Genomic DNA, 24264 nt, shown 5'->3' on the forward strand with positions numbered 1-24264 from the left:
TCTGGAGTTCTTTTTGTAACTAGTTTGCAAACATTCTGCAGCAACTCAGGCTCTAAAAGAAAGGGCTATAAAATGGATTGTAGGCAATAAACATGTCAGGCTTTGTACTCTGTAATTCATGGCACTCATCATTATTCTAAATATGATCAGAAAGGCATCCAAATATTTAAGGCCGTTCAGCTGCTACACATAAAGAGCAACAACCGCCAAAATATATTTCTGAATGAATAAAATTCAGATATATTATTTCTGTTATCGGAAAGCCATTGGACAGGGACTTAATTTCTTGCAGGAAGTGCTTCACAAAGCACTTATGGGCACTGATTGGCAGGGCTACTAATTACATCACTGCTTAGGGAAGCCCATTGATTTTCCAGTGGGTCATTTTATTTCTCCACTTCTCACCCACCGGAACATGGGTACAAGGCATATGCCCCACCTTGTTCGTTCTTGACTCAGTTGTGGGCCCTGGCAGTCAAGTTTGGAACTGGGGATATGACCAGGCCTGCTCATCAGATGAGCAGGGGTGGGCAGGGTGTCAGCACCCTCCCCGCTCTGGTCTTTCCGACATGGTCTGTCTGTAGGGCAGGAAGAAGTAAGGGTTGTCTGAGGGTCTTCCCTCCTACCCTGAGCTCTAGGCCCAGGAAATAAAATAATTACCATTTTCAGTGGAATTGTTGGCTCTTACTTATTCATATATTTAACTCTATATACTTCCAAAAAGGCTTTGTGAGGGGTCATGTAATGGCATGGATATGAAACTAAGCAACAATAAAAACCACATCATATGTCTTTTGGAAATGTGGGAGGATTCCTCCTGAAGTGAACAACAACATTTTTCCAGAGTTCTTTGGACACTCCCAAAGGCAAGCCACTCCAGTATTCTTGCCTAGAGAATTCCATGGACAGAGCAGCCTGGTAGGCTATAGCCCATGGGGTCACCAAGAGTCGGATACGATTGAAGTGATTGAGCACATTGTCTGATAAAAGAAAGTGATCCAGTATGTTAGGAGAGAGATTTCCTCTGGGACTAGAGATAGAACAAATTGATGTGCATATAGAAGGAAGTGATAAAGCTGATCCCAGAACCTGAAAACTTCTAGTGATCTGTGCTTGGATGGGCTGAGGACAAAAGAAAAATTCTATCCCCTCATTGTGAGAAATGGATGCTGTAGCTCTTCAGGAAGCTGGTAATAATCTGATCAACTTAGTTTGAGTTTCAAGTCTGTCCTCTGGTTGAGCTTTGGGACAAAGTAAGAGGCCAAGGATAAAGCCAAATGGATAGCTAGCAAAGGGCACAAACCCACCTTCAGAGTGACCAGAGCTGTCTGCATAATATCAGCTTGGAGGTGCTAACCACAGAGACCAAACAACAATAAAGTCTGAGTCATTTCCTTGGTTTTTCTTTGTCTGCAGTTCAAGGGGAAGAGTTCCAGGAGGTGGGAGAAGGTCCTTGTCACAGGTCAGGCCACTGGGGATGGAGGACGCAAATGGGGCTCTAGCAAAGGCGTACCTGGAGGGCTGCTTAGAACACAGAAGTGGATCTCCCTTCTCTGACTCCCCTTGGTCCAAAGAGCAAAGGAACAGTAATTTATCTAGGAAACCGCCTTGTAACCTGAATTTTGTAAAGGGAGGAATGGGGTTCAAGCGGAAAAGTTAGTAGGGTTTTGCTCAAGGCTCAGAGATAGGGCTGGGGGCTCTAGGAGCACTGGACTGGTGGGGAGTTGGATAAGGAGGTGGAGTACCCTGGGTTCTAGAATGTGGGAGGCCAGGACCTGGGAGTGAATAACCTTGGTTCCTGCTAAATCACTATTTATTTATACAAGCCTGCCAAGAAACCACAAGGAAGAATAAACAAAAATAGAATCAGAAAGGAACGAATAAACTTGCCAAAAAAGAGGAACTGATAAATCTGAGACTTGGCTTTTCATAAAAATCAATAAAGTAGCCAAATTTCTGGCAAGGCTGGTTACTAAAAAAAAAAAAAAAAAAAGAACACAGAGGAGGTTTAAAAGTATAGAAACACTATGTTCAATTATAGGTAATAAATATCAAAATCTCAATGAGACGAATCACTCAAAAGGAAACTTTAAGGTATTGACATGGAATCAAGAAGAAAATATTTAAAACATTTAAAAACACTACTTTCCAGTTATTCAATGAATACATTGTAGAGATCTGTTATACAATCCGGGCCTATAATCAGCATGTTATATTGTGCACTTAAACATCTATTAAGAGGGTATATCTCATGTTTTGTGTTCTCACCACAAAACAAACAAACAAGAAACACAAAGGGACTCAAGGAAACTTGCGGAGGTGAGGGCTATGTCTGTTACCTTGATTGTGGTGGTAGTATCCTATGTGTGTACATGTCCAAAGTCATGAATTTGTATATATTAAACATCTGTATATAAATTGTACCTCTATAAAGCTGTTTTTAAAAAAGCACTACTGATTAGTTTCATAGGGAAGCACTCTGATTAGTTTCATAAGGAAGTTCCTTTTAGGAATGGCTAATTCCTAGCGCATACCACAGAGAAGATGTACCAAGTTTTATTCTGAAGCTAGTATAACCTAGACATGGAAACCTGCCAAAGAGAGTACACTACAGACCTAACTCACTCAGCACTAGATATACCCAAATCTCAAGTAAAATATTAGCAAATCAGGATTCCAGACAAGATGGTGGAATAGAAGGACTTGCGCACGCCTCCTCTCACAAAAACACCAAAATCACAACTAATTGCTGAACTACCGTTGGGGAAAAAAAAGACTAGGACCTACCAAAAAAGATATTTTACATCCAAAGACAGAGAAGAAGCCATAAGGAGATGGTAGAAGGGGAGCTTTTGTGATATAATCAAATCCCATACCTGCCAGGTGGGTGACCCACAAACTAGAAAATAATTGTATCACAGAGGTTCTGCTGCACGAGTGAGAGCTCTGAGCCCCAGCCAGGCTTCTCAGCCTGAGGGTCTAGCACTGGGAGGAGGAGCCCCCAGAGCATTTGGCTTTGAAGGCTAGTGGGGATTGAGTGTAGGACTGGGAAAAACTCCACAGGACTGGGAAAAACAGAGACTCTACTCTTGGAGGGTGCACACAAGATTTCACATGCACTAGGACCCAGCACAAAGCAGTGACTCCATAGGAGCCTGGGCTAGACATACCTCCAGGTCTTGGAGGGTCTCATGGGGAGGCAGGGGTTGCTGTGGCTCTCTGTGGGGTCAAGGATACTGATGGCAGAGTTCCAGACAATACTGATCAGTGTGAGGACTCCTGGAGGTCACCATTTTGGCAATGAGACCTGGCCCACCCAACAGCCCTGCAGGCTCCACTGCTGGGACACCTCAAGCCAAACCTAACCAGCAAAGTGGGAACACAGCATCACCCATCATCAGACAGGCTGCCTAAAGTTGCGCTGAGCTTACAGTCACCTCTAAACACATGCCTTGACATTACCCTGCCCACTAGAGAGACAAGACACAGCACCATCCACTTCTAGGCAGCACCAGTCCCCCTCACCAGGAAGCCTGCAAAAGCCCCTGGGCCAACCTGACCCACCAGAGGGCACGCATCAGAAGCAAAAAGGTCCCGCAACCTGTGGGAAGGAGATGACAGACACAAAAAGGTAAAATGAGACAGCAGAGAAATTTGTTCCAGACAAAGGAACAAGATAAAAACCATGAAGAACAATTAAGTGAAATGCAGATAGGCAATCTACCTGAAAAAGAATTCAGAGTAATGATAGTAAAGGTGATCCAAGATCTCAGAAACAGAATGGAGGCACAGGCTAAGAAGACACCAGAAATGTTTAACAAAGACCTGGAGGAAGTAAAGAACAAACACAAAGAGACGAAAAATACCCTAGAAGAGATCAATAGCAGAGTAAATGAGGCAGAAAAATGGATAAGTGAGCTGAAAGACAAAATGGTGGAAATCACTGTCATGGCAAAGAGTAAAGAAAAAAGAAAGAAAAGAAATGAGGACCTAAGAGACCTCTGGGACAACATGAAATGCCCTAAGAAAGACACTTGGCACAGCTGATGCCAGAAGAGAAAAAATTAAATGCACCAACATTCACATTATAGGAGTACCAGAAGGAGAAGAGAGAGAGAGTGAATCTGAGAAAATATTTGAAGAGATAATAGCTGAAAACATCCCTAAGGAGTTGCCGTAAGATCCAGCAGTCCCACTCCTGGGCGTACATCTGGAGAAAACCATGATTTAAAGGGATACAGTCACCCCAAAGTTCACTGCAGTGCTATGTGCAATAGCCAAGACATGGAAGCAACTTAAATGTCTATTGACAGATGAAGAATATGTGGTATAATTTATAAGCCATTATAAAGAATGAAATAATGTCATTTGCTGCCACATGGATGGACATGGAGATTATCTTACTAAGTGAAGTAAGTCAGACAGAGAAAGGTAAATATCATATGATACCATTGATATTCGGAATCTATAAAAATGATACAAATGAACTTATTTGCAAAGCAGAAACAGACCCACAGACTTAGAAAATAAACATATGGTTAACAAAGTGGAAAGGTTGTGGGGAGGAATACATCGAGAGTTTGAGATAGACCTATATACCCCATTATATTTAAAATAGGACCTACTAAAAAATGACCTACTGTATAACACATGGAATTCTGCTCAATATTCTGTAATAACCTAAATGGGAAAACTTTTTGAGAAAGAATAGATACACGTATAACTGAATCACTTTGCTGTAAACCTGAAACTAACAAACCTAACACTATTAATCAACCACATTCCAATACAAAGTAAAAATAACAGATATTGACAGACCTGGAGACAGGAGAAGCAGTCAAAGAGAAATGTCATATGATATCATTTATATGTGGGAAAAATGATACAAATGAACTTATTGGCACCCACAGACTTCAAAAGCAGACTTATGCTTGCCAGAGGGGGGAATGTAGAGGAGAGGAATAAATTAGGAGTTTTGGCAATCCACTGCAGTATTCTTGCCTAGAAAATCCCATGGACAGAGGAGCCTGGTGGGCTATAGCTCATGGAGTCGCAAAGAGTCAGTCACAACTGAGTGAATGAGTACATGAGTACAACGGGCTTCCCAGGTGGCTCAGACCACAAAGCTTCTGCCTGCAAAGCAGGAGACCTGGGTTTGATCCCTGGGTCGAGAAGATCCCCTGGAGAAGGGAATGGCAACCCATTCCAGTATTCTTGCCTGGAGAATCCCATGGACCGAAGAGCCTGGTGGGCTATAGTCCATGGGTTCGCAAAGAGCTGGACACAACTAAGTGACTAACACTTTCACTTTTCCAGGTGGCACTAGTTATAAAGAACCTGTCTGCCAATGCTGGAGATAAAAGAAGCACGGGTTCAATTCCTGGGTGGGAAAAATCCCCTGGAGGAGGGCATGGCAACCCACTCCAGTATTCTTGCCTGGAGAATCCCATGGATAGAGGAGGCTGGCTGGCTATGGTCCATAGGGTTGCAAAGAGTTGGACACCATTTCAGTGACTTAGCATGCATAGCATACCATATATAAAACAGATAATCAACAGGGACTTACTGTATAGGACATGGAAATTTACGGAATATTCTGTAATAACCTAGAGGGGGAAAGAATCTGAAAAAGAATGAGTATATGTATAAGTAAATCACTTAGCTGGACCCCTGAAACTAACACAACACTGTAAATCAATTATGCTCCAAAATAAAATCATTAAATTAAAAACACAAAAAACCAAATACACACATAAAATATTAGCAGATCAAATCTAGCATGGAATTAAAAGAACATACTGGGACCAAGTATAACGTGCTTCAATGACTATTAGGAACTCTGTACTTAATCATATCCAAGTCAAAGGCAGTCAAAAAAGAAACACCATTTGATAATCTTGCTAGACACTAAAAGGCATTTGAAAGAAAAACTCGAAATGCATTTCCTGGGGGGAAAAAACCTCAATAAAATAGGAACAGAATAACATTTTCTTCCTACAATGACGAATATCTCTATAAAATGAAAGAATGGCACCATTCTTTTCAGAATGGTGAAACATGAAGTGGGGAAAAAAACAAAAGAGGAAAGAAGGTAATACCAGACTGCCAACATTTGGTGGATGTTATTGTCAACAGAAGGCAAGAAATGGGAAGAAACAAATATTAAAGAGATGGAGAAAAATGATACTTTGTTTGGATATGGTCCAGATAATGAACCAAAAATGAAAGGTTTTAGAAGTGAATATTGTAAAGGGGCCAGCACCCAAACAGACAAACTTGTGTACTTGCAGTGACGAGACAGAAAACACAGCAGACGGACAGGAAGGAAATTATAACATCCCCCTGAAGACACTGAAAAAAGGCTTGAAAAACTAGAGAGAGATGGTCTTGGATAGGAAGGCTTACTGCTGTTAGGAAACAAGATACTCCAAATTATGCCAAACATTTAATCTAATTCCAGTTCAAATCAATTGGTGGGGTCTTGACAAAACAACCCTCAAATTTAGCTAGAAGGAAGAATGTGCAAGAAGAGAAGAAGAAATTTTGAAAAACAGGTCATGGTGTGACCTTTTTTTCATATCAGGTATCACAAAGTATTTCAAGAATTACAATAGCTAATGGGGGAGGGGGAGAGGAAGAGGGAAAGGGAGAGACCGCAGGGGCACTGGCGGTGGTGAGGAGGGCTGAGGGATTCCCATCTTTGAGTCCAGCACCACATTAATGGTCTTGGTTGATGTTTACAAAGTTCTGTCAACTCAATATTGTGCAGCCAACATTTATTAACTCTTATCCCTTGGAACACATGGAGATCAAACCAGTCAATCCTCAAGGAAATCAACCCTGAACATTCATTGAAAGGACTGATTCTGAAGCTGAAGCTCCAATACTTCAGCCACGTGATGCGAAGAGCTGAGTCACTGGAAGAGATGTTGATGCTGGGAAAGATTGAGGGCAGGAGGAGAAGTGGGTGACAGAGGATGAGATGGTTGGATGGCATCACCGACTCCGTGGACATGAGTTTGAGCAAGCTCCAGGAAAGTGAAGGACAGGGAAGCCTGGCACGCTGCAGTCCATGGGGTCACAAAGAATCATACAGAAATAAGTGACTGAATAACCGTCAAGTGTCAGGCATTACACACAGAGTGGTGAAAAAGACTGGCCCAGTCTCTGGCCTCATGAAGCTTTCTGTCGGGAGGAAGGTGAATAACATAATTGCTAGTGTGATGGGCATGGCAAGAAGGTGAATGGGGATGGGGTCTGGGAAGACTTATCTGAATAGAGCACTCAGATGCACTCTCTCCACCTCACAAAGGAAACACCAACCTTCCTTCTGCCATGGTGCCCCCCCCCCTCATTGATAATAGGTTTGTCCTGTGAGCTGTGGGTTTGTGGACTGCCCTCCTCAGTAAGGTACCTGGTGGCCAGCACCAGCCTTGAAGACTCCCTTTGCCCCTGCCCTGAGGTCTGACGGGACTCTGTGGACCCATGAAGAGGTCAACTTGAGCATGCACTTGCATCCCCTGGTGGGAGGGTGGGGTGGGGTGCCTGTTGAAACAATCCTGGGCCCACCCCACAGTGTTTTGATTCCAGAGGGCTGGGGGACTGGTTTCTATTCGTCAGGTTGTAGGTGAGATGCTGGGTCAGCCCTGATGGGGAAGCTCTCACAGATGGATTGAACTGAAAAAGGTGGCAGCATTGTGGAACAAAACAAACCCTGACTGAAAGTTGAAGGTGTGGAATCATCCACTCAAAAACAAGGGTCTATTTGCTGGGCAAAGACACTGGGCCTCCAGTGGCAGGGGTTAGAAGACAGCTCCCGGGTGCCGAGAGGGGCACCCTTGACCGGACTGGAGTCTCCAGTTGCTGAAGCCATCCTGGGGTATACAACCACTCCTCCTCAGACCTCCGTCTGTCCATCAGACTAAAGATGGGCCTCACTCCTCAAATGCTCCGCCTCCCAGTGGCCCCGTCCCCAGTCTCATCTCCAACTCAGGACCACCAGGACACGTTTGCTCATGCCCTTGGTTTGGGATCCTGTCAGTCTTCATAAGAGCTGAGGTCTCTGGGGGCATCCCTTATCCCAAACCTGCTATTGTACCTTCTAGAACTCATGTTCCACCATCAGCAAAATATCCTCTCTCCTCAGACTCTTCTGTGAGTGTCCCTTCACCTTCTCACTCAGATGGAAGCCTGGCGACACTTCTCCTGCAGCCTCTTCAGTGGGTGCGGCTCCCTCTCCCCTTCGTCCCCTACCTCATAGGCTGGGAGGTGGGGCAGGCCCTCTCTTTCCCTTCTCCACAAAAACGCTGGTTTTGAGTTTTCTGTCCCACGAGCCTAATTCCTAGATTCCATCCCCTCACATTTCATCCAGGACACTGCTCCAGCACGTTTCTTTCCCTCCTGTATCAGTTCCCCATTTCAACTGGATCTTTCCTATCAGTCCACAAATGCTTTTAATTTCCATCTTGGGGGGAAAAAACCCAAACATCTTTGCCTCTGCTTCTCTCCCCAACCGTGCCTTGTTTTTCTTCTTAGAAATACCCTGAAGAGTTATCCGCACTTGGTGGCTCTCACTTCTCTTCCCCCCAGAGCCAGCTCCAGCAGACCCATCCCCGCAGCACCATGGAAACGTCTCTGCTCTGGGCCTCAGTGACGCCCAGCTCCACTGACCCGATCCAATGGCCAGTTCCTGTCCTCACCTTCCCTGACCTACCTCTGGCTGAATTCAGCATAGCTGATCACTCCGTCCCGGATACCACACTCCTGGTCCTCCTATCTCTGGCTTTGTCTGTGCCTTCCTGCCTGCTCTTTCTCACCACCACCCCACCCCCCCGCCCCCAAGGCGCCCAGTGCTATCATGCCCGCTTGCTGGACTTTCTCTATCTGTTCTCCTTCAGCATCTACCTTGGTCCATTGACTTTAAACACCACCCACCCTGTGAGGCATATGGCATTTACTCCTCCAGTCAAAACCTCTCCCTTCAACTCCAGACTTAGATACCACATGGGCTACATAACACCTTGTCTTTATCGTGTCACCACCAGCTCCTGATCTTCCTTCCCCAAGCCTGCTCCTTCACCCTCTTCTCCGCTCAGTGAATGGCCACTCTTCCTCCTTAAAGATCGTTTGGAGGCATCTTTGACTTTCCCACCACATGGACACAATGTCATCTTTTCAGTAAGGCCTTGACCTGCCATCCTGCCTAAAGTTTCCAGCTTTTATTGGAGTCTCCTTATCCCCTCTTGTTTAAAACATTTTCCCCCTTAGTATCTTCCACCCTTTGACTTGCTCCACAAGGATGGGGATTTTGGTGTCTCCACTGCTGTGTTTTCAGTGCTTAGCCTGGTGAGTGTTATGGAGAGAAATTCAGTAAATGCTTGTTGAATGAATGACCATCCTGAGGATGACGTGGTGTTGGTGGCAAGGCAGGGTGGAGGGGGGATGAGGGTGGGAAGGGAGATTCTTAGCCGAGGGAACAATCAGTACAGGGCAGGGGAGTCAGAGGGGCAGGGCAGGCCTGTCTGGGAGCGAGGCATTCACAGGGTAGGAGCATGTGGGAGGGGTGGGGCAGGGCCCAGGTCTCAGTGTGTGTGCATACGTGGGCTCCTGGGCCTGGAAGCTGCTGTTGCCGCTCTGAGAAACAGTGGCCTGGGCCTCCACTCCCATGATTCCTGAGAGACTGGCACGGTGGAGGCCAAAGTGGCCCAGCTCAGCCAGCAGCAATGGGAAGGGGCCCTGCAGACTGACCCAGGCCCCTGGGCTAGATCAGTGCTGGCAGCCTCCTGGATCTTCCCGGCCCCACAGCCTGCATGGTGGAGTGGAGGGTAGGGTGGCCTGTGAATGGAAGGCAGGCTCCAGGGCACCAAGGAGCTCCACCGAGAAGCCCATTTTGCCCTGCCTTGACCATTGCAGAGTTGATAACTGGTACTAGGATGTTAGAGGGAAAAAATAAAACCATCCCATCATTTGGGTGGGAGCCTGGTCACTGCTTACAGGACCCAACTGTGTTCCTCAAGTGCGATGGGGCATCGCTAAGACTGAGGTGGTGTGGACCAGGTTTGAGTGAGCACTGTAGCCAGAGGCATGGATCCAGCCTCCTGCCAGGAGAGGGAGGGCCTGAGAAGAACCCTGAGCAGGGAGGTGTCCAAGACCTTGGTACCTGAGGTCCCTGTTTGGGTAGGTTCCCATCAGAGAGAAGTCCTGCATTTTCTTTGTGAGAGACTCCCCTCTCCAGGGCGGGGCTGGGTGGAGATGCAGCTCTCTGCCAGAAGCAAGGCAAAGCCCAATTGCTTTCCTTTGGCCCTGATCTCCTCTCTTCCTTTGTGTTAATTCACACACCAAAATCATTAGAAATTAATGTTGTCCTGGGTAAACACATTCATTTCCTTTTAAATTTGCAAAACCTTCCCGTGAAAACATTTGAATACATAACGCAACAGCACATTTTCTTTGGGAAACATCGATCATTTCCAAGGTGAAAGGCAGCATAAATATGTCTTAAGTCAGAGGCACATTCACAAAAGTACCAAGCTGCAGTAATCAACAGATTCGGGAGATTACTATTGTGTTTTGGGAATGAATCGTTACTTGTCTGAACCGTGGGGAGGTCGAGGGTGTTTTTAATTTAATGGATTAATCATTTATGGAAGTTTTTCCTCTTTCTTATGGAAGCAATGCAGGAGGTTTGCATGAAGTTATAAATCATGTCAGTGTTTGGGTCTCATCTCTGGGAGGCCTGGTCTATGGGGAAGTTATACTAATAATTTGAGAAAGAAAGGAAATAGTTGCCTAGAAGTGTTCCCTTTAGCAAACCAGGTCAAGGCAGAGTTCTGGATGGAGAAGCCCCAGAAGGCACCCAGAAGCTCAGCCTGTATGTGTGGTCCTGCCCCTGCCACCAGGGAATAGAGCAGCTCCAGGGAGAAGTCTATATTTTATTCCTGGCCTGGCAACTTCCTCTGGATCTTGATCTTCCCATCTGTATAATGGGTTGCAAGCTCTGTGAGCTCAGACCATCTGTGTGCACCAACTATGGTTAAAATATGGTTTGAGACAAAACAAAATCTCCCCTATATCTGTCCCATCCTGGACTTTGAATTACATCTTTCCAGGTATTTCCCAAGCATTTGACACGTATCCTATCTCATCAAGCCTATAAGGTATATTGTTATTCCCACTGTACAGGTGAGTTTACCCACCTAAGATGCATGTCAAGGAAGTACCAGCACTAGGATTTGAACTCAGGCCTCTCTGGCTCAGAGTTCATGCCTTGACCTTATGACAAAAGTGTCTCCAGTTTGGGTCTGCACTGTGCCTTGGGTGGAACAGCCTCACCCAGTTCCTATTCGTCCGAGTGGTTTCGCATGAATGATTTCTCTGTCTCTTGGGCCCACCAGCTACATACTTGGCACGCCTGCTGGTTGCCTGGAGAATTCTGAGCTTTCTGAGAGGCAGGGCGCTGGCCAAGGCGTCCCCCCCGCCCCACTTCATCATCCTCCCCTTCCTGTCCTCACTCTGACCGAGGAGAAGCTATCAGGAGGAACTGACATAGAACATCACTCCCTTTGTGTCCCAGGCACTGCCTCGGCTTAAATAAGCCACAGGCCCTCTCCAGGCCAAGAGGAGACCAAACCTCACCACCTGCAGCACAGCTGAGTGACCACACTTGATTCTACCCAGGTTACTAGGGGACACCTTTCATGCTTTGACTCATGCTGGGGGTGAATGACAAAAAGGAACAAACCCTACAGATGAACCTGTTACTGCTCTCTCACAACTTCCCAACAAGATGACCCAGCAAGGTAGTGCTGCTTCTGTACTGAGCGCAGACAGTGCCTTCTCTCCTTCCCAGTCCTTCTGCTTGGAAGCCCCCAAGCCCACTGCCTCTGTGAGTTTTCCCTAGAAGCCCAGCCCTCTTGACCCTGGGATCCTGAGCAGCATCGGTGTCTGCACAGGGTCTGCTGAACCCACCAAGAGCTGGACGACCAAGCTGTTGCAGGTCACCGACATCAGTCCTGCTGAGGGCAGGGGCTGCTCTTACATCTGAGCTGTAAGTCCTTCACTGGATGCCTGCTGCTTCTGGCCTGCGCTCAGCACCTGAGGCGGGGGTAGGCCAGGCAGGTTTGCTGTTTCCTATCTGCAACACCCCCCCACCCCTACAGTGTGCCCCTTTAGCAGATCAACACCAACCTGCCGACCGACCACACCTGGATTCTCCAGCAGCCACAATGCAATGTTCCAGAGTGAAGGGGCGGAAAAGGCATTAAGAGTCCAGGCTTTGGTGTCAAAATCTATTGTGCAGTTACTAATTGTAGGGCTGAGGGTCCTGGGCAAGTAATTTAATCTCTCTGTAGTTTCCAACCCCTAGTTTCCTCATCTGTGAAACAGAGAAGGTGTCCAGTAGGTATCTGGGAAACGTTCCTACTGTAATTGTGTCTTTCATGCCATTCTGCTTTCAACAGCATCTTCCCATCTTCCCACACAGATAGGATGGTCTTCCTCTCAGTCAACACAGTAAGCTTCACTTCTGGAATACACTTCCGGAAAACCTTGTGTCTTGTCCCTGGTCAACCAGCAATGGACTCATGTCCTTGGGAGGCAATACTGGGTCTACCTCATGCTATCCTGCATGAGGAGTTGCTTAATGGACCCAAATGCCACCCCAGGTGCCAGTGGCCAGCCCAGCCCAGGGACTTCGAGGGCTCCTGGAGTGAGGCCCACCCGGATGGCCTAGCCTGACCGCCATGGAGCCAAACACAGTGCGCCATGGAGTGAGGTAGAAAGCCTACTGCAAAATACAGAGGTCCTGGGACTACCCTGGTGACCCAATGGTTAAGAATCCACATTGCAATGCAGGGGACACGGGTTTGATCCCTGGTCAAGGAACTAAGATTCCACATGCCTCGGAACAACAAAGCCCACAGGCCACAACTCCTGAGCCTGTGCACCACAACTAGAGAGTCTGCGCCACAACGGAAGATCCTATACGGTGCAACGCAGATCCTGACTGTGCAACTAAGCCTGATGCACCAGATATACAAATAAATAACCAATAAAATTATTAAAAAAAATACAGAGGTCCCCGTGTGCTGCCTCTGACTCTAGGACTTCAGCTTAAAGAGAAGCCTTAAACCTCTCAGCACTCAGAAAATGGATTTCGAGTGGCGTCTCTCTGGATCTCAGCAGGGAGGTTTTGCTGTTTCAACTTCCTGAGGCCCCAAGCAGCCCCTTTAGCAAGAGGCTGGTGGGTGGGTAGGGAGGCTTGAACAAAACTCTCTAGCTGCACAGCCCACTCTCCACCCAAGTAGTGACAGGGAGCAGCCTAGTCTCTGCTTTAAAGCCAGCAGCACATGGTGTCCACAGGTCTGGGCCCTGCTCCCGGACTCGGCACTGGGAGGGAGGAAATGGTTCATCCCCCATCATGAGCTCTGTCTCAGAATTCTGGGGGACCATGAGGCAGAAGGATCCCCCAGCAATTTGTGTGGACCTGCAATTTGTACATTGAAAGTATTTAAGACCACAGCATCTCCTGCAGAAGCCTGAGGTGAGGACAGGTTCTCACTCGTGAGTTACTCTGGCTCCTGGGCAGGTGGATTCCCCCACCCAGGCCCCTCTCCCCACAGATTTGTTCTGGAGGAAATGAAGGGGACAGGCTCAAGCCCTCTCCTTGTGCCCTCAGTTCTTGTGGGGTGGGGGCAAGATGTGAAGGGTTGGATGGAGGATCTGGGAATTCTTGATTTCCCATTTTCAGCGGGTCTGAGGACCAGAGGGAGCTGTGCCAAGTCACATGGAGTTGTTGTGCTCCCACGTATTTACCAACACCGTACAGCGCTGGGTACCACTCGCCAGCTATAGCTGGCAGTGCCCTCTTCACACTGCAGAGCACACAATCTGCCCCTGGAGTGACCCAGACACTGCCTACCGGCTGCACACACAAATGAACTCTGAATGCCAGCTTGGATGGCTCATCCAAGGGATGTTATAACTAGGAACCTGTGTGTTATTTCTGATGAAATCCAGCAACTTCACTGTACATCTGGAGTCAAGCCAACAAGCATAGCCACAAAACCCCAGAGGATTAAGTATGTCCCAGCTCAAGGGAAATACTAATAAAATCTGACTTAGGCAGTATGAATATAAAAATCCCTAAAACATCCTATAGGACAAATGCAGAGGCAAGCTGGGCTTACTCTGTTGTCCTTAAATGGCTTGTCACCCAGGATCCCAGAGGCAAGTGATACTGAACCTTGTGATGCAATGATCCTCAACACTGTGTACACTTTATCTTAAAACAGAAGCCCCGGACACTGGCTGGCACCAAGGATCTGGGACTGACTTGGAGCTTTCACATTATTCTCTGGTGCACAGACACCCTGCTCAGGCTTGCTCAGTGCCAGCAGTGGGGCCCAGCTGGGCATGGCTTGAGACGTCAAATTTCCCTGGGGTGCTGACCCACCTAAATGACTCACCCCCTCCCACTTGGACTCACTTCATCAGAGGAGGCTTCAGGGAAGAGCCGGACTGGGAAGTGAGTTAGCAGACTCTGCCCCTGCCCACCGCCCCAGATACGGGAGCAATGGGACACTTTGGGGTCAGGTATTTCTTCAAGAAGACAGAATGCAAGAGAGGAGGAGGGTTATTCTGAGCAGCCTTTGGGGAACACTTTGGGGCAACAACATGCATGGAGCCATTTACTAACCATTCACCTGCAGGACGTGGGTCTGGAACAGCTGCTCGTGGCCGGAGGCGTGGCAGGTGTAATTGCCCATGTGGATGGTGGTCACCTTGGTGATGTAGAGGGAGTCGTCCTCTCCGAAGTCCTGCTTGGGCAAGGAAGACAAGATTGGCTTCTCTGTTGAGTGGGCTGGGAAGGACAGCCAGATTTTGGGATTTGCCAGAAAACAGAAACCCTGCAGCTGCGAGGATGTCCTTTCTGCCTGGCCCCTTGCTCAGCCAGAGCTGCCTGTGGGGCTGGGCAGCAGGACCGCCATGTCTCCACCATGCTGATTGCCCAGACCCTGTACATCATTTTACGACCTGATTCACCTTCTCTGGGAGGCCCGGCTGAATGCCTTCCCCAGCACCCTCCAACTCCATTTATACAGCTGGCCTCACCTGCCTTGCCTGTTAATCCTGCTGCTGCTTGGCTGGTTTTTTGGACTCTTGTCCACCTGTTGAGATGCTCTGGAGGGCGGCCTCCTTTGCAAACTTGTTCTTAAGACTGGATAGCAAATATTTTGGCTTTGTGGGCCACAGGGCTCTGTCAACTACTCAACCCTGCCTTGAGGCGTGAAAATAGCCATACTGATACCTAAATTCATGAGTATCACTATGTTTCAATGAAATTTTATTAAAAAATGGGGTGGGCTGCATTTGGCTCACAGGGTATGGTTTGCCTATCGCTGGTTTAGATCTTACCTCCCTCCCCAAATAATTTCAGGCAGCTTGCAGAGATCTGGGTAACCTCAGCAAAGGAAAACAGAACTCTGAGGAAAATGAAGGCAAACAGGAAACAGGGCAGGATGTAAAAGAGAGCAGGTGGGGCCCATGTCAGCCATTCCATGAGAGATGGCTCAGTGGTAAGCCTTGTCCCTGTGACATCTGCAGCCTCACTGTGGGGTCCGATTTGGCCAGCACCTTGGGAGGGATGAGCAGCAGGGAGCTTCGGGCTGATCAAAGTCACCTGCTAAGCACAGGGCAGGAAGCACTGTTCCAAGGGCTTTCCAGCCAGCTGCCTCTTCTGCAGAGCCCTGCACAATGCTGGCCCCATCCAGGCACTAGCTGTAGACAGGCTGGGGATGGAATTGCCTGGCGTTTCAGGGAGTTTGGTGTTAGCTACCAAACACGTCTGAGGTGTGGTACTTAGAGCTTACGGGGCAGAACAGATCCTGACTCCCTGGTAAGAAATGGGGCTGGCAGCCCTAGCCGCAAGGAGTGATGGGGGAAGCGCGGTACACACAGGAGACTCAGGTTTTAGCTTGAACTGTCACTGACCAATGTCCCCTCATCCCTCTGGGAACTGGCTTCCCCTGCCTGGAGGTTGTGGAAAATTCCTATGCCCTGTCTGCCGATGGGAAGCATGACAGACATGGGGCTGCTCCTTTTCTTATTCTTATTTTTAAAAAACTTATTTATTTTTAATTGAAGGATAATTGCTTTACAATACTGTGTTGGTTTCTGCCATATGTCAACATGAATCAGCCATAGGTATACATTTGTCTACTTTTCTTATTATTAACAGAAGATGCAAAACTCCTCCTGATCCCTTGGAGACAACACCAAACCATCCCTCCTGTTATTTCTCTTGTCCTTCCTGAGCTCCCTCCTCCCACGGAAGCAATTCGGTGGCAGGAGGGACAAAGGCCACTAGTCAGTGTGGCAAGGGCCCAGTCACAATCACAAGTCCTTTAAGGAGGCTTTCTGGCTAGTTAACCTAATGAGAGGTGCAGGCCCAAGTGAGGTCTGGGTTAAGGAAGGCGGAAAGTGGATGCATGCAGCCTGCTCTTGGTATCAAGGAAAATGATACTCAGAAGTGCTCCCACTGGGGTAAAACATTGGAGAAGGCTGCAGGAACCCTTAAGAGTTTTCTCTGAAACATTGCTCTGCTTTAAAAAGCCTCATTCCGATTACCCGGTGGAAACTTCAATAATAAAAATAAAACACCAGATAGCTGATTTGTCCTGTGTCAGAACACAGTCATAAAGGGTTCATACCTGAGTTGCTTATGAAAAGTTAATAGTTACTCGCTTCTGGGGATGACATGTTTCTAATCTGAGCTGTTTCCCGTGTTAAAACCTAAGTCTGAAGGAAAATACATTTTGCTTGGAGTCTCAGAGGTTGGAAAGGCATCTTGAGAGAGGGCTGGGGAGCTGGGGAGCTGGGTGTGGCCCCTACCTTGGGAACCCCTCTGCACCTCACTTGGGTGGTTCCCAGACAGACTACAGACTCCATCCCAAAGGGCGACACCAGACCCATTTGCTCTCGGAGTTTGGTGCTGGGGGGGAGTCCCCTGGCATTTCCCTCTGGGCTGCCTTCCTGAGCCTTCCTATCCACCGCTCTTCCTTATAGGAGGGCCCTTGTAGCCAGTCTTGGGTTCTGGCACCCTCTGCTCGTACTGCCACCTCAATGGGATGGTGTGGTCATGGGGATTGCAGGCTGAGAAGGGTCCCAAGGCTGAGGTGCCCACAGGTCCACTGCAGGGTGGTGCTAGGTAACACCACCAGCTCAGGGTTCATGAGCTAACTGTGTGCTGGGAATTTTGACACACATCGCCTGGTTTAAGCCTCAGAAAAAAGCCCTGAAAACCATAAAGCAAAACAAAAGCCAGTCCCTACAGGATGAGAAAGTAGAGCCCTCCTGCACAATATATTCAGAGTCTGACCTTCTCCACCACCTCCACTGCTATTGCCGCAGGCTCGATGCAGTGAGCTCCACCGCTGCGCTCTGCCTCCTTCCTCCGCATCACAGCCCAGCGACGCCCCTTGTCTTACTCCCATTTAGCGTACTGTTTGCCACCTGTCTCCCTGACTAGCATGTGAGTGCCCTGGGGGAGGGCAGGGACACTGGTGCCCGCTGCTCACTGCTGTGTCCCCAGTACCTGGCGTAGGACTGACACAGGGTGGCCCTCAGTAGATACTCATTGAGCAGACGGTACAAGGCCCTGAGCTGGGCTCTCTGCAGGGGCTTTCCTGATTTTGGTTCTTCGGGTTGGACAATGGACATGTCCAGGACGTGTCCTGACATACCATGCCCCCAGATGTTGCCAGTCACATGGGGGTACAAATCAAGTGGCTGGCAGGGAGGCAGAGAGCCAATCTCAGGCCTTGTCCCCACTTCCCCACCCTGCTTCCTTCTCCACACTGCATTCTCAGACCGGGGCACGCTGGGAGGGCTCCATACATGGCAGCTGGCAGAGTCCATGTACCCCCAGACTAGGCTCACGGCTTCTGTGAGCCTCTAACAGAGTTGCTTGGAGAAGGAAATGGCGACCCACTCCAGTGTTCTTGTCTGGAGAACCCCGTGGACAGAGGAGCCTGGTGGGCTGCTGTCCACAGAATTGCACAGAGTCGGACATGACTGAAGGGACTTAGGAGAAGGACACGGCAACCCACTCCAGTATTCTTGCCTGGAGAATCCCAGGGATGGAGGAGCCTGGTGGGCTGCTGTCTATGGGGTCGCACAGAGTTGGACACGACTGAAGCGACTTAGCAGCAGCATCAGAGTTGCTTAGCCTCTGCTTTTCCCTCAGTGTTCCTGGGAGCAGAGGTGTGGTCCCTCAGGTGTGGAGGGTGTGGGGCTGCTGGACGGGTGATGCACTATTTGGAACACCTAACTCATTAACAGCCTGTGACTCAGGCTCTGGGGAAAATGTGGTTCTGTACTCAAAAAAAAAAATCTCTGGGCTGAAACAATGGGCATCATATAATTATAGAAAAAAGTGCATATTGTTTCTGGGACATGAATACTGGCTACAGAAATCAAATTTCCCTCATTGGATGTAAAGAAATTACTTTAAAAATTGATTTATTAGAAGTTACATAAAACTAAAGCTACAATCCTTTCTCTCCTGAAGGTTCTCTGAGATGTGTCTGAATACTGCTATCAGTGCTTGATTGCATCTCTGTAATTGTCTTTTTATGGATGGCTTTTTTTTTCTTTTGCTCTGATGCATAGAAATGTATTAGCAAAATCAAGGTTCCTTCCAGAAATAAACAGATGCTAGATTAGACCATTCTTTGTATTGATGCACATCTGTCTTTGGAAAAGAGACGATTTTACTTAAAGAAATGGGTTTTGCCTTTTAAGAAGCTATTTTCTAGGTATCTGCCCTTAATAAAGCATGCAATTAAATAAGACTTGAGTATTAAACAATATTTAAGCAGAGGCAAGATGGGAGATGTTGTCACAGTGATACATGTGAGTCAGGTCGAAGTAATATGAAAATGAGCCATCAGTGCTGACTATTTAGTGACTAAATGTTAAACACAAGGACTCCAAAATGATTTCAGAGGTGAAGTTAATGGTATTGTCAATGCTGGGCTTCCCTTGTGGCTTGGCTGGTAAAGAATCCGCCTGCAATGCAGGAGACCTGGGTTTGATCCTGGGTTGGGAAGATCCCCTGGAGACGGAAACGGCTACCCACTTCAGTATTCTGGCCTGGAGAATTCCATGGACTGTACATGGAGTCACAAAGAGTAGAACACTACTGAGTGACTTTCACTTTTCACTGTCAATGCTACAAGTTTAAAACTCCATTTAGAGACATTTATTCCAAGCTTTTCTAACTCTGCCCTTCTTAGGAGCTTCCTTGGCTTTCTTTGGAGAGGATGGAGAAAGTAGAGGGTCTTTCCCTCCAGGCCGATTTGACTCTGTCCCCATGAATCCCATGAACCCTAGCATCCCACCTGCACAAATGGACCCAAACTGCAGCGCCTTGGTGATGGCGGGTCCTCAGAGATGTCCGCACTGCACATGCCCCCTGCAGACAGCACTACCTAACAGGTGAGCAAAACACCTAAACCACCCCTCTAGCCAGACCCCCGGCCACACCCCTACCCTCACCCCACATGAGGAATCAGCTTGTCCCCCTCAGAAGCAAGCAAGCAAGGGAAACTGTCGTTTATTTTTGCTCCCCTCTGCTGCAGCAGGGTCCCCAATAAAGCCTTGCCTGAATTTCTTGTCTGGGCCCTAGGGAATTTCTATTGACTGAGGGAAGGCCAAGAACCCTGGCCGGTAACAAACTGAAGTTTCAAACTGTCTAGAACCTGCTGCCTTCATCTGGGAAGACTGCAGCCCTCCCTCGGGAAGACTTGGATCATGAGTCCCCAAGCCAAGAGGGCCTTCCCAGCTCCTCTAACCTGGATCACACTGTCAGCCAAGATGGCTGATCGGCATTCTTGCTGTTTATGAAACATCCCGGAGAGGATTTGATTAAATTTCCTTCCATGGCTCATTTCAGGGACCAACAAGGCTTACAATCAGGAATTTTCACCTATTATGGTGTTTAAAACTTGTGTACACCACTGGAAGGGCTATAAACTTGGTGCAACTTTTTTTTGTAGGGAGATTTGGCAACATCCATCAAAACAGAAAATGTGTCCACCCTTGATGGAGTTACTCCACTTCTAAGAACTTGAACAACTACTTAGAGAAATGTGCAAAGAGGTATGTACAAAGATGCTCACTGCAGTGTTGTTTGCAGATGCAAAGCCTAAAAGCAGCCTGAACGTGAGCTCCCGGCATGGGGCTTGGAGCTCTGCATTTAGGGTCTAGAAGCTGGATCAGAACCTTCTTGAGGAGCCCTGTCCCTTTGAGATGGGGCCAGAAATGGTCACTAAGAATGAGAATGAGGGGTGACCCTGAGGAGGCCACTGAGAAAGCTAAGGCCAGATGAGGTACCTGGAAGGGCAGAGTCCCCCATGAGCTCTACAAGCTGTTGTACCATAGGCCAAGCTCTGTCTCTAGGAGAGCTTTGGCCAATCCTCCTAGTGGTTTGAGCTCATCCAAAGCTCAAAAGAACTGGAGGTGCATCCGTAACCAGGGTTTATTTGACAGGAGCTGGAGAGAACTGGCCAAAGCCTTTGAATGCTTCAAGTAGAGTGTTTTCCAAGATCTTAAAACAAAATGTACCCAAGCGTTTAATGAGATTATTTTAATGCAGAACCTACAACCACCGTCTAGCATGTTGCAAACAGCTCTCCATGCTAATCAAACGCCTCTCATCTTTTTACAACGGATTCATGACTGGTTCATATAAAGACAATAAAAATTAAATGAGTCATGAGCTCCTAAATCATTCTCTTTTGGTCTTTTTAATAACTCACTTCCAAAGAAGAGCTGGCTGAGAGCGTATGCTTCATTAGAGTTATTTGTTCATGGTTTTACACCATTTAGGCATGGGGAAAAAGTGAACCTTTTAACACATCCTTCAAACACTGCCACAAATACTTTCTTCTAATGGGTTTTGTTTTTCTGCTTTTATCACTGTACTCTGCCTGTCGACATTTGAAAGCCCCAAATAGGGAGATTTGGTGAAAGAAAAAAACCAACAAAAAAGAGTGGCTCTTTCAAGTCATTTGCAGTATACCAGGGTTTGTTGTGAGCTTTTTTTTAAAAGAAGAATACAATAGAAAAATGTTTCCTCTCCCTGAGAATATCTTGGCCAAACAACTCCATGTGCTGGTCTAAGAGCTTTCTGCCTTCTCTTTGCTGCGGCAGAAGCCAGCAGCTAATGAGACCTGGGGCACCAGACATACGGCTGCACCCAGAGTGGACACATCCACTGGGGCTCAGGTACTGTAGCTATTACTGCTAGAGCAGAAGGTAGGTTCAGCTGCCCCAGAGTGAGACCCTGGCAATGCTGGGTGCTAGATGCTATTGTCCATAGCAAGGAACCCATGAAGCTCTAACTGGGGTGTGCAGGTTGGCTGCAGGCTCCGGTAAGTTCCTGAAACCCGAGTGACAGAATTCTACTTGCCTCATAGGGTTGTGATGAGGATTAAATGAGATGATGCTTCTGAATGGACTATCATGGAGACTGGCCCCCCAGACACAGCAGCATCTTGGTACTGATGGTAGAAATAGCTGTGTTAACACTAGCAAGGATTTGGGGATCAGCTAATTTCTGGGACTTTAGGGATGTCTTCTCCCTGCTTCTGCTCCCCTCATGGGCAGCCCCTGTCCCTAGGGACATAAAGGACAGTGAGGAAGACAGTTACATGGCGAGGGCAGGTGATATTGTTGGAGCAGGGGGTGCAGACTGGGTTTGGGGACGGTCCCTTCCCTTCTTGAGTAGCTGCTGTGTGGTCTGGGCAGGGCGCTGAGGCCGGGATGGGCCCTGCTTCTGCGGATAGTGGGGCAGCCTCCCCCAACCCTGAAGAACACCCAGTGTGCAGGCCCGGCTAGGTGAGTGTATGGATCTGCTGCTGAGATGGGCCCCACCCCGGACTGAAGACTGGCTCTGAGCCCTTATGAGACAAGGAAGATTGAGGCTCTGTTGTCCAGTGAAAAAGGGAGCTTCCTGGCTCCTATGCAGGACTCATATCCCACAGGGCTCTGTCACTCAGGTGATTTCCTTATCACAGCACTACATGACCCCAGGGCCCAGAGAGCCCTCAAAGGGGACCCGTTTGGTCCTCTTCCTGCTTTGGTACCTGTGGTGAGGGCATCTTACTGCCTCCTAAGGCAGAGTCCTTTCCTAGCAAAAGCTCCTCCGACAGGCTCTGGTTGTGGCCCCCTGGGATGATGGGGGTACCCTTCTCCCACGTGGCCCTGTGCTGTCTGAGCAGAGCAGGACAGAGGCTGGGCGGGCTGACCACAGGTCCACGGGGCTGGGGATGGTGCTGAGAGGTGCAGGGTCACCCTGGCACACCAGCGTAGGTGCCCTCCTGGCCAGCAGCCTGGCCCGAGACCAGGGCACCTTCTGAGCTGGAGCCATGGCCCTGAGTCCTTGAGGGTTGAGGTGGGGGGCACAGGACTAGGTCTGAAGCTGCCAGACCCACAGCTGCTCCTGTAGAGATCCCAGCAGTTGGCTGGGAAATAAACAAATTACAGGCCACCCTTTGTGAGCTCCGGAGATAGTGCATGCATAGAAACTGTCATGCAAACAGAAGGAGGTATCATAATCTGGAGACCCACTGCCGGGAGGGGGGCAGATTCCCACCCCAGCTGGGGGCGCCTGTCTGGGAGGCCTTTGCACTCCTAGTACCCAGTGCTGCCTTCTGCTCGGGGGGTTTGTTTTTCTGGTTGCAGCTGAGTCAGGGCCCCTCATGGTCCGGGCTGCTGTGAGACTGAGATGTCTTGCTGGGGGCAGGGCTCAGGCATTCTTTGGGGGGGCGGGGAACACCAGGTCCCTAGGACCTGCTACACTGTGCTGTGCTGTCCCCTCGAAGCCAGGGAGAGTGTCTTTACTCTATGCTGGCACTGGGCTTGTCACTCGTAAGTGAATCCAGAGGAGGCTTCCTCACTTGTGCTGTCTGGAAAACCATGTACACACTGGCGACTCCTGCCTGCTCCTGACAGCGACATCGCTCACTGGGGAATCTGAGGGGTTCCTCCTTGCGCGGCTCCGGGCTAAACGGGTACATTTACTTTCTGAGCAAATATTATTCTGATGCTTGGGGCCTCCTTGATGTTGGCAAGTCAGAGAAGTTTAATTACATGTGTCATTAGCATGGCATTCTGTAATAGCTCTGTGACCGAATTCATTAACGGAATTCTTAACAGATAAGACAAGACAAATTAATATTTTGTTGCCCATGAAAGCTTCTCATTAAGAGAGTAGTGAAAAAGTGATTAATATTTTGTTGCCAATCAAGATGTCTCATACAAATGACAAAGAAAGGAGGCCCACACCTCTGTGTGCTCTCTAATCTCCCCGCCTTGGGTTTTGTAAGCTGATCAGCTTTCCCTGTCAGTGCAGCGTTTCGGAGCCAGTTGCTCATTACAAGGCCTGTGATCGTGTTGTGTTTCATCTCTGACTACGGCAGGATGGGGTAGGCGCTGAGATGCCACAGGCTGATCCCTGATCTTTGCTCTACCAGGGTAGCCCCCTGGACTGTTCTCCTGTGACCCGTCTTGCTTCAGGAATGCCCTGTGTATCCTGATGACCCAGCCTTGCCCTGATCCAGCCTAATTTCCTCCTATGGCTATTTCCCTCACCTTCCAGAGCAGGGCTGTGCTTAATGAACCCCTGCTGTGTGCCAGTCACTGGGTGGGGTGCCCCCCTGCCAACATGCTCAGCCTGAAAATGCCCTCTCAAGGAGGACAACCTCATCTCTGCTGCCCCTCAGGCTCAGAGCAGATGTATGGCTCACCCAGGGAGGCCCTGGACCCACTGGAGGTGCTGGTCAGTGTCTCCCCCTGGATGAATCAAGGCTGACCTGAATCAAGGTGACGACAGGCAGCAGGGACCATCCCAGAGTCACATCTGCCCGACGGGGGCCTCACCAGACCATGCTGACTGCTGGTTGGGGACTCAGGCTGCAAGGGGTTGAAAGTGCTGTCTGGTGGGAGAAGTAGTAATACTAGAAATAATGAAAATGAGAGCATAATAGCATGGACATTATGTGCTAAGAACTTCATGTGTCTTTTAATCCTCATTATAGCCCTATGAGACAGGATCTATTATTCATCCCCTTTCCACAGAAGAGGAAACTGAGGCTTAGAGAAGTCAAATGCCGTTTCCAGGGTCGCTAAGCCAGGAAGTGGTAGAGCTGAGACTTAAACCCAGGCCCCTTTGACCCTGGAGCCTGTGCCCTTCATGAGTAA

At 48.4% G+C, this 24264-nt stretch overlaps 1 protein-coding gene across 3 annotated transcripts in view; it reads right to left on the reverse strand.

Moving 5' to 3' along the window:
• The window catches only part of FSTL4 (follistatin like 4), a 768172-nt gene that overhangs the window by 34362 nt on the left and 709546 nt on the right, over positions 1-24264 (reverse strand). For all 3 annotated transcript variants that reach the window (XM_060416502.1, XM_042250516.2, XM_027970246.2), the window contains one exon: positions 14696-14816. In XM_060416502.1, coding sequence (XP_060272485.1) covers positions 14696-14816 — 121 coding nt within the window. The remainder of the gene's footprint in view (positions 1-14695; positions 14817-24264) is intronic.

Source organism: Ovis aries, chromosome 5, assembly GCF_016772045.2.
Source record: "Ovis aries strain OAR_USU_Benz2616 breed Rambouillet chromosome 5, ARS-UI_Ramb_v3.0, whole genome shotgun sequence".
Classification (NCBI taxonomy): domain Eukaryota; kingdom Metazoa; phylum Chordata; class Mammalia; order Artiodactyla; family Bovidae; genus Ovis; species Ovis aries.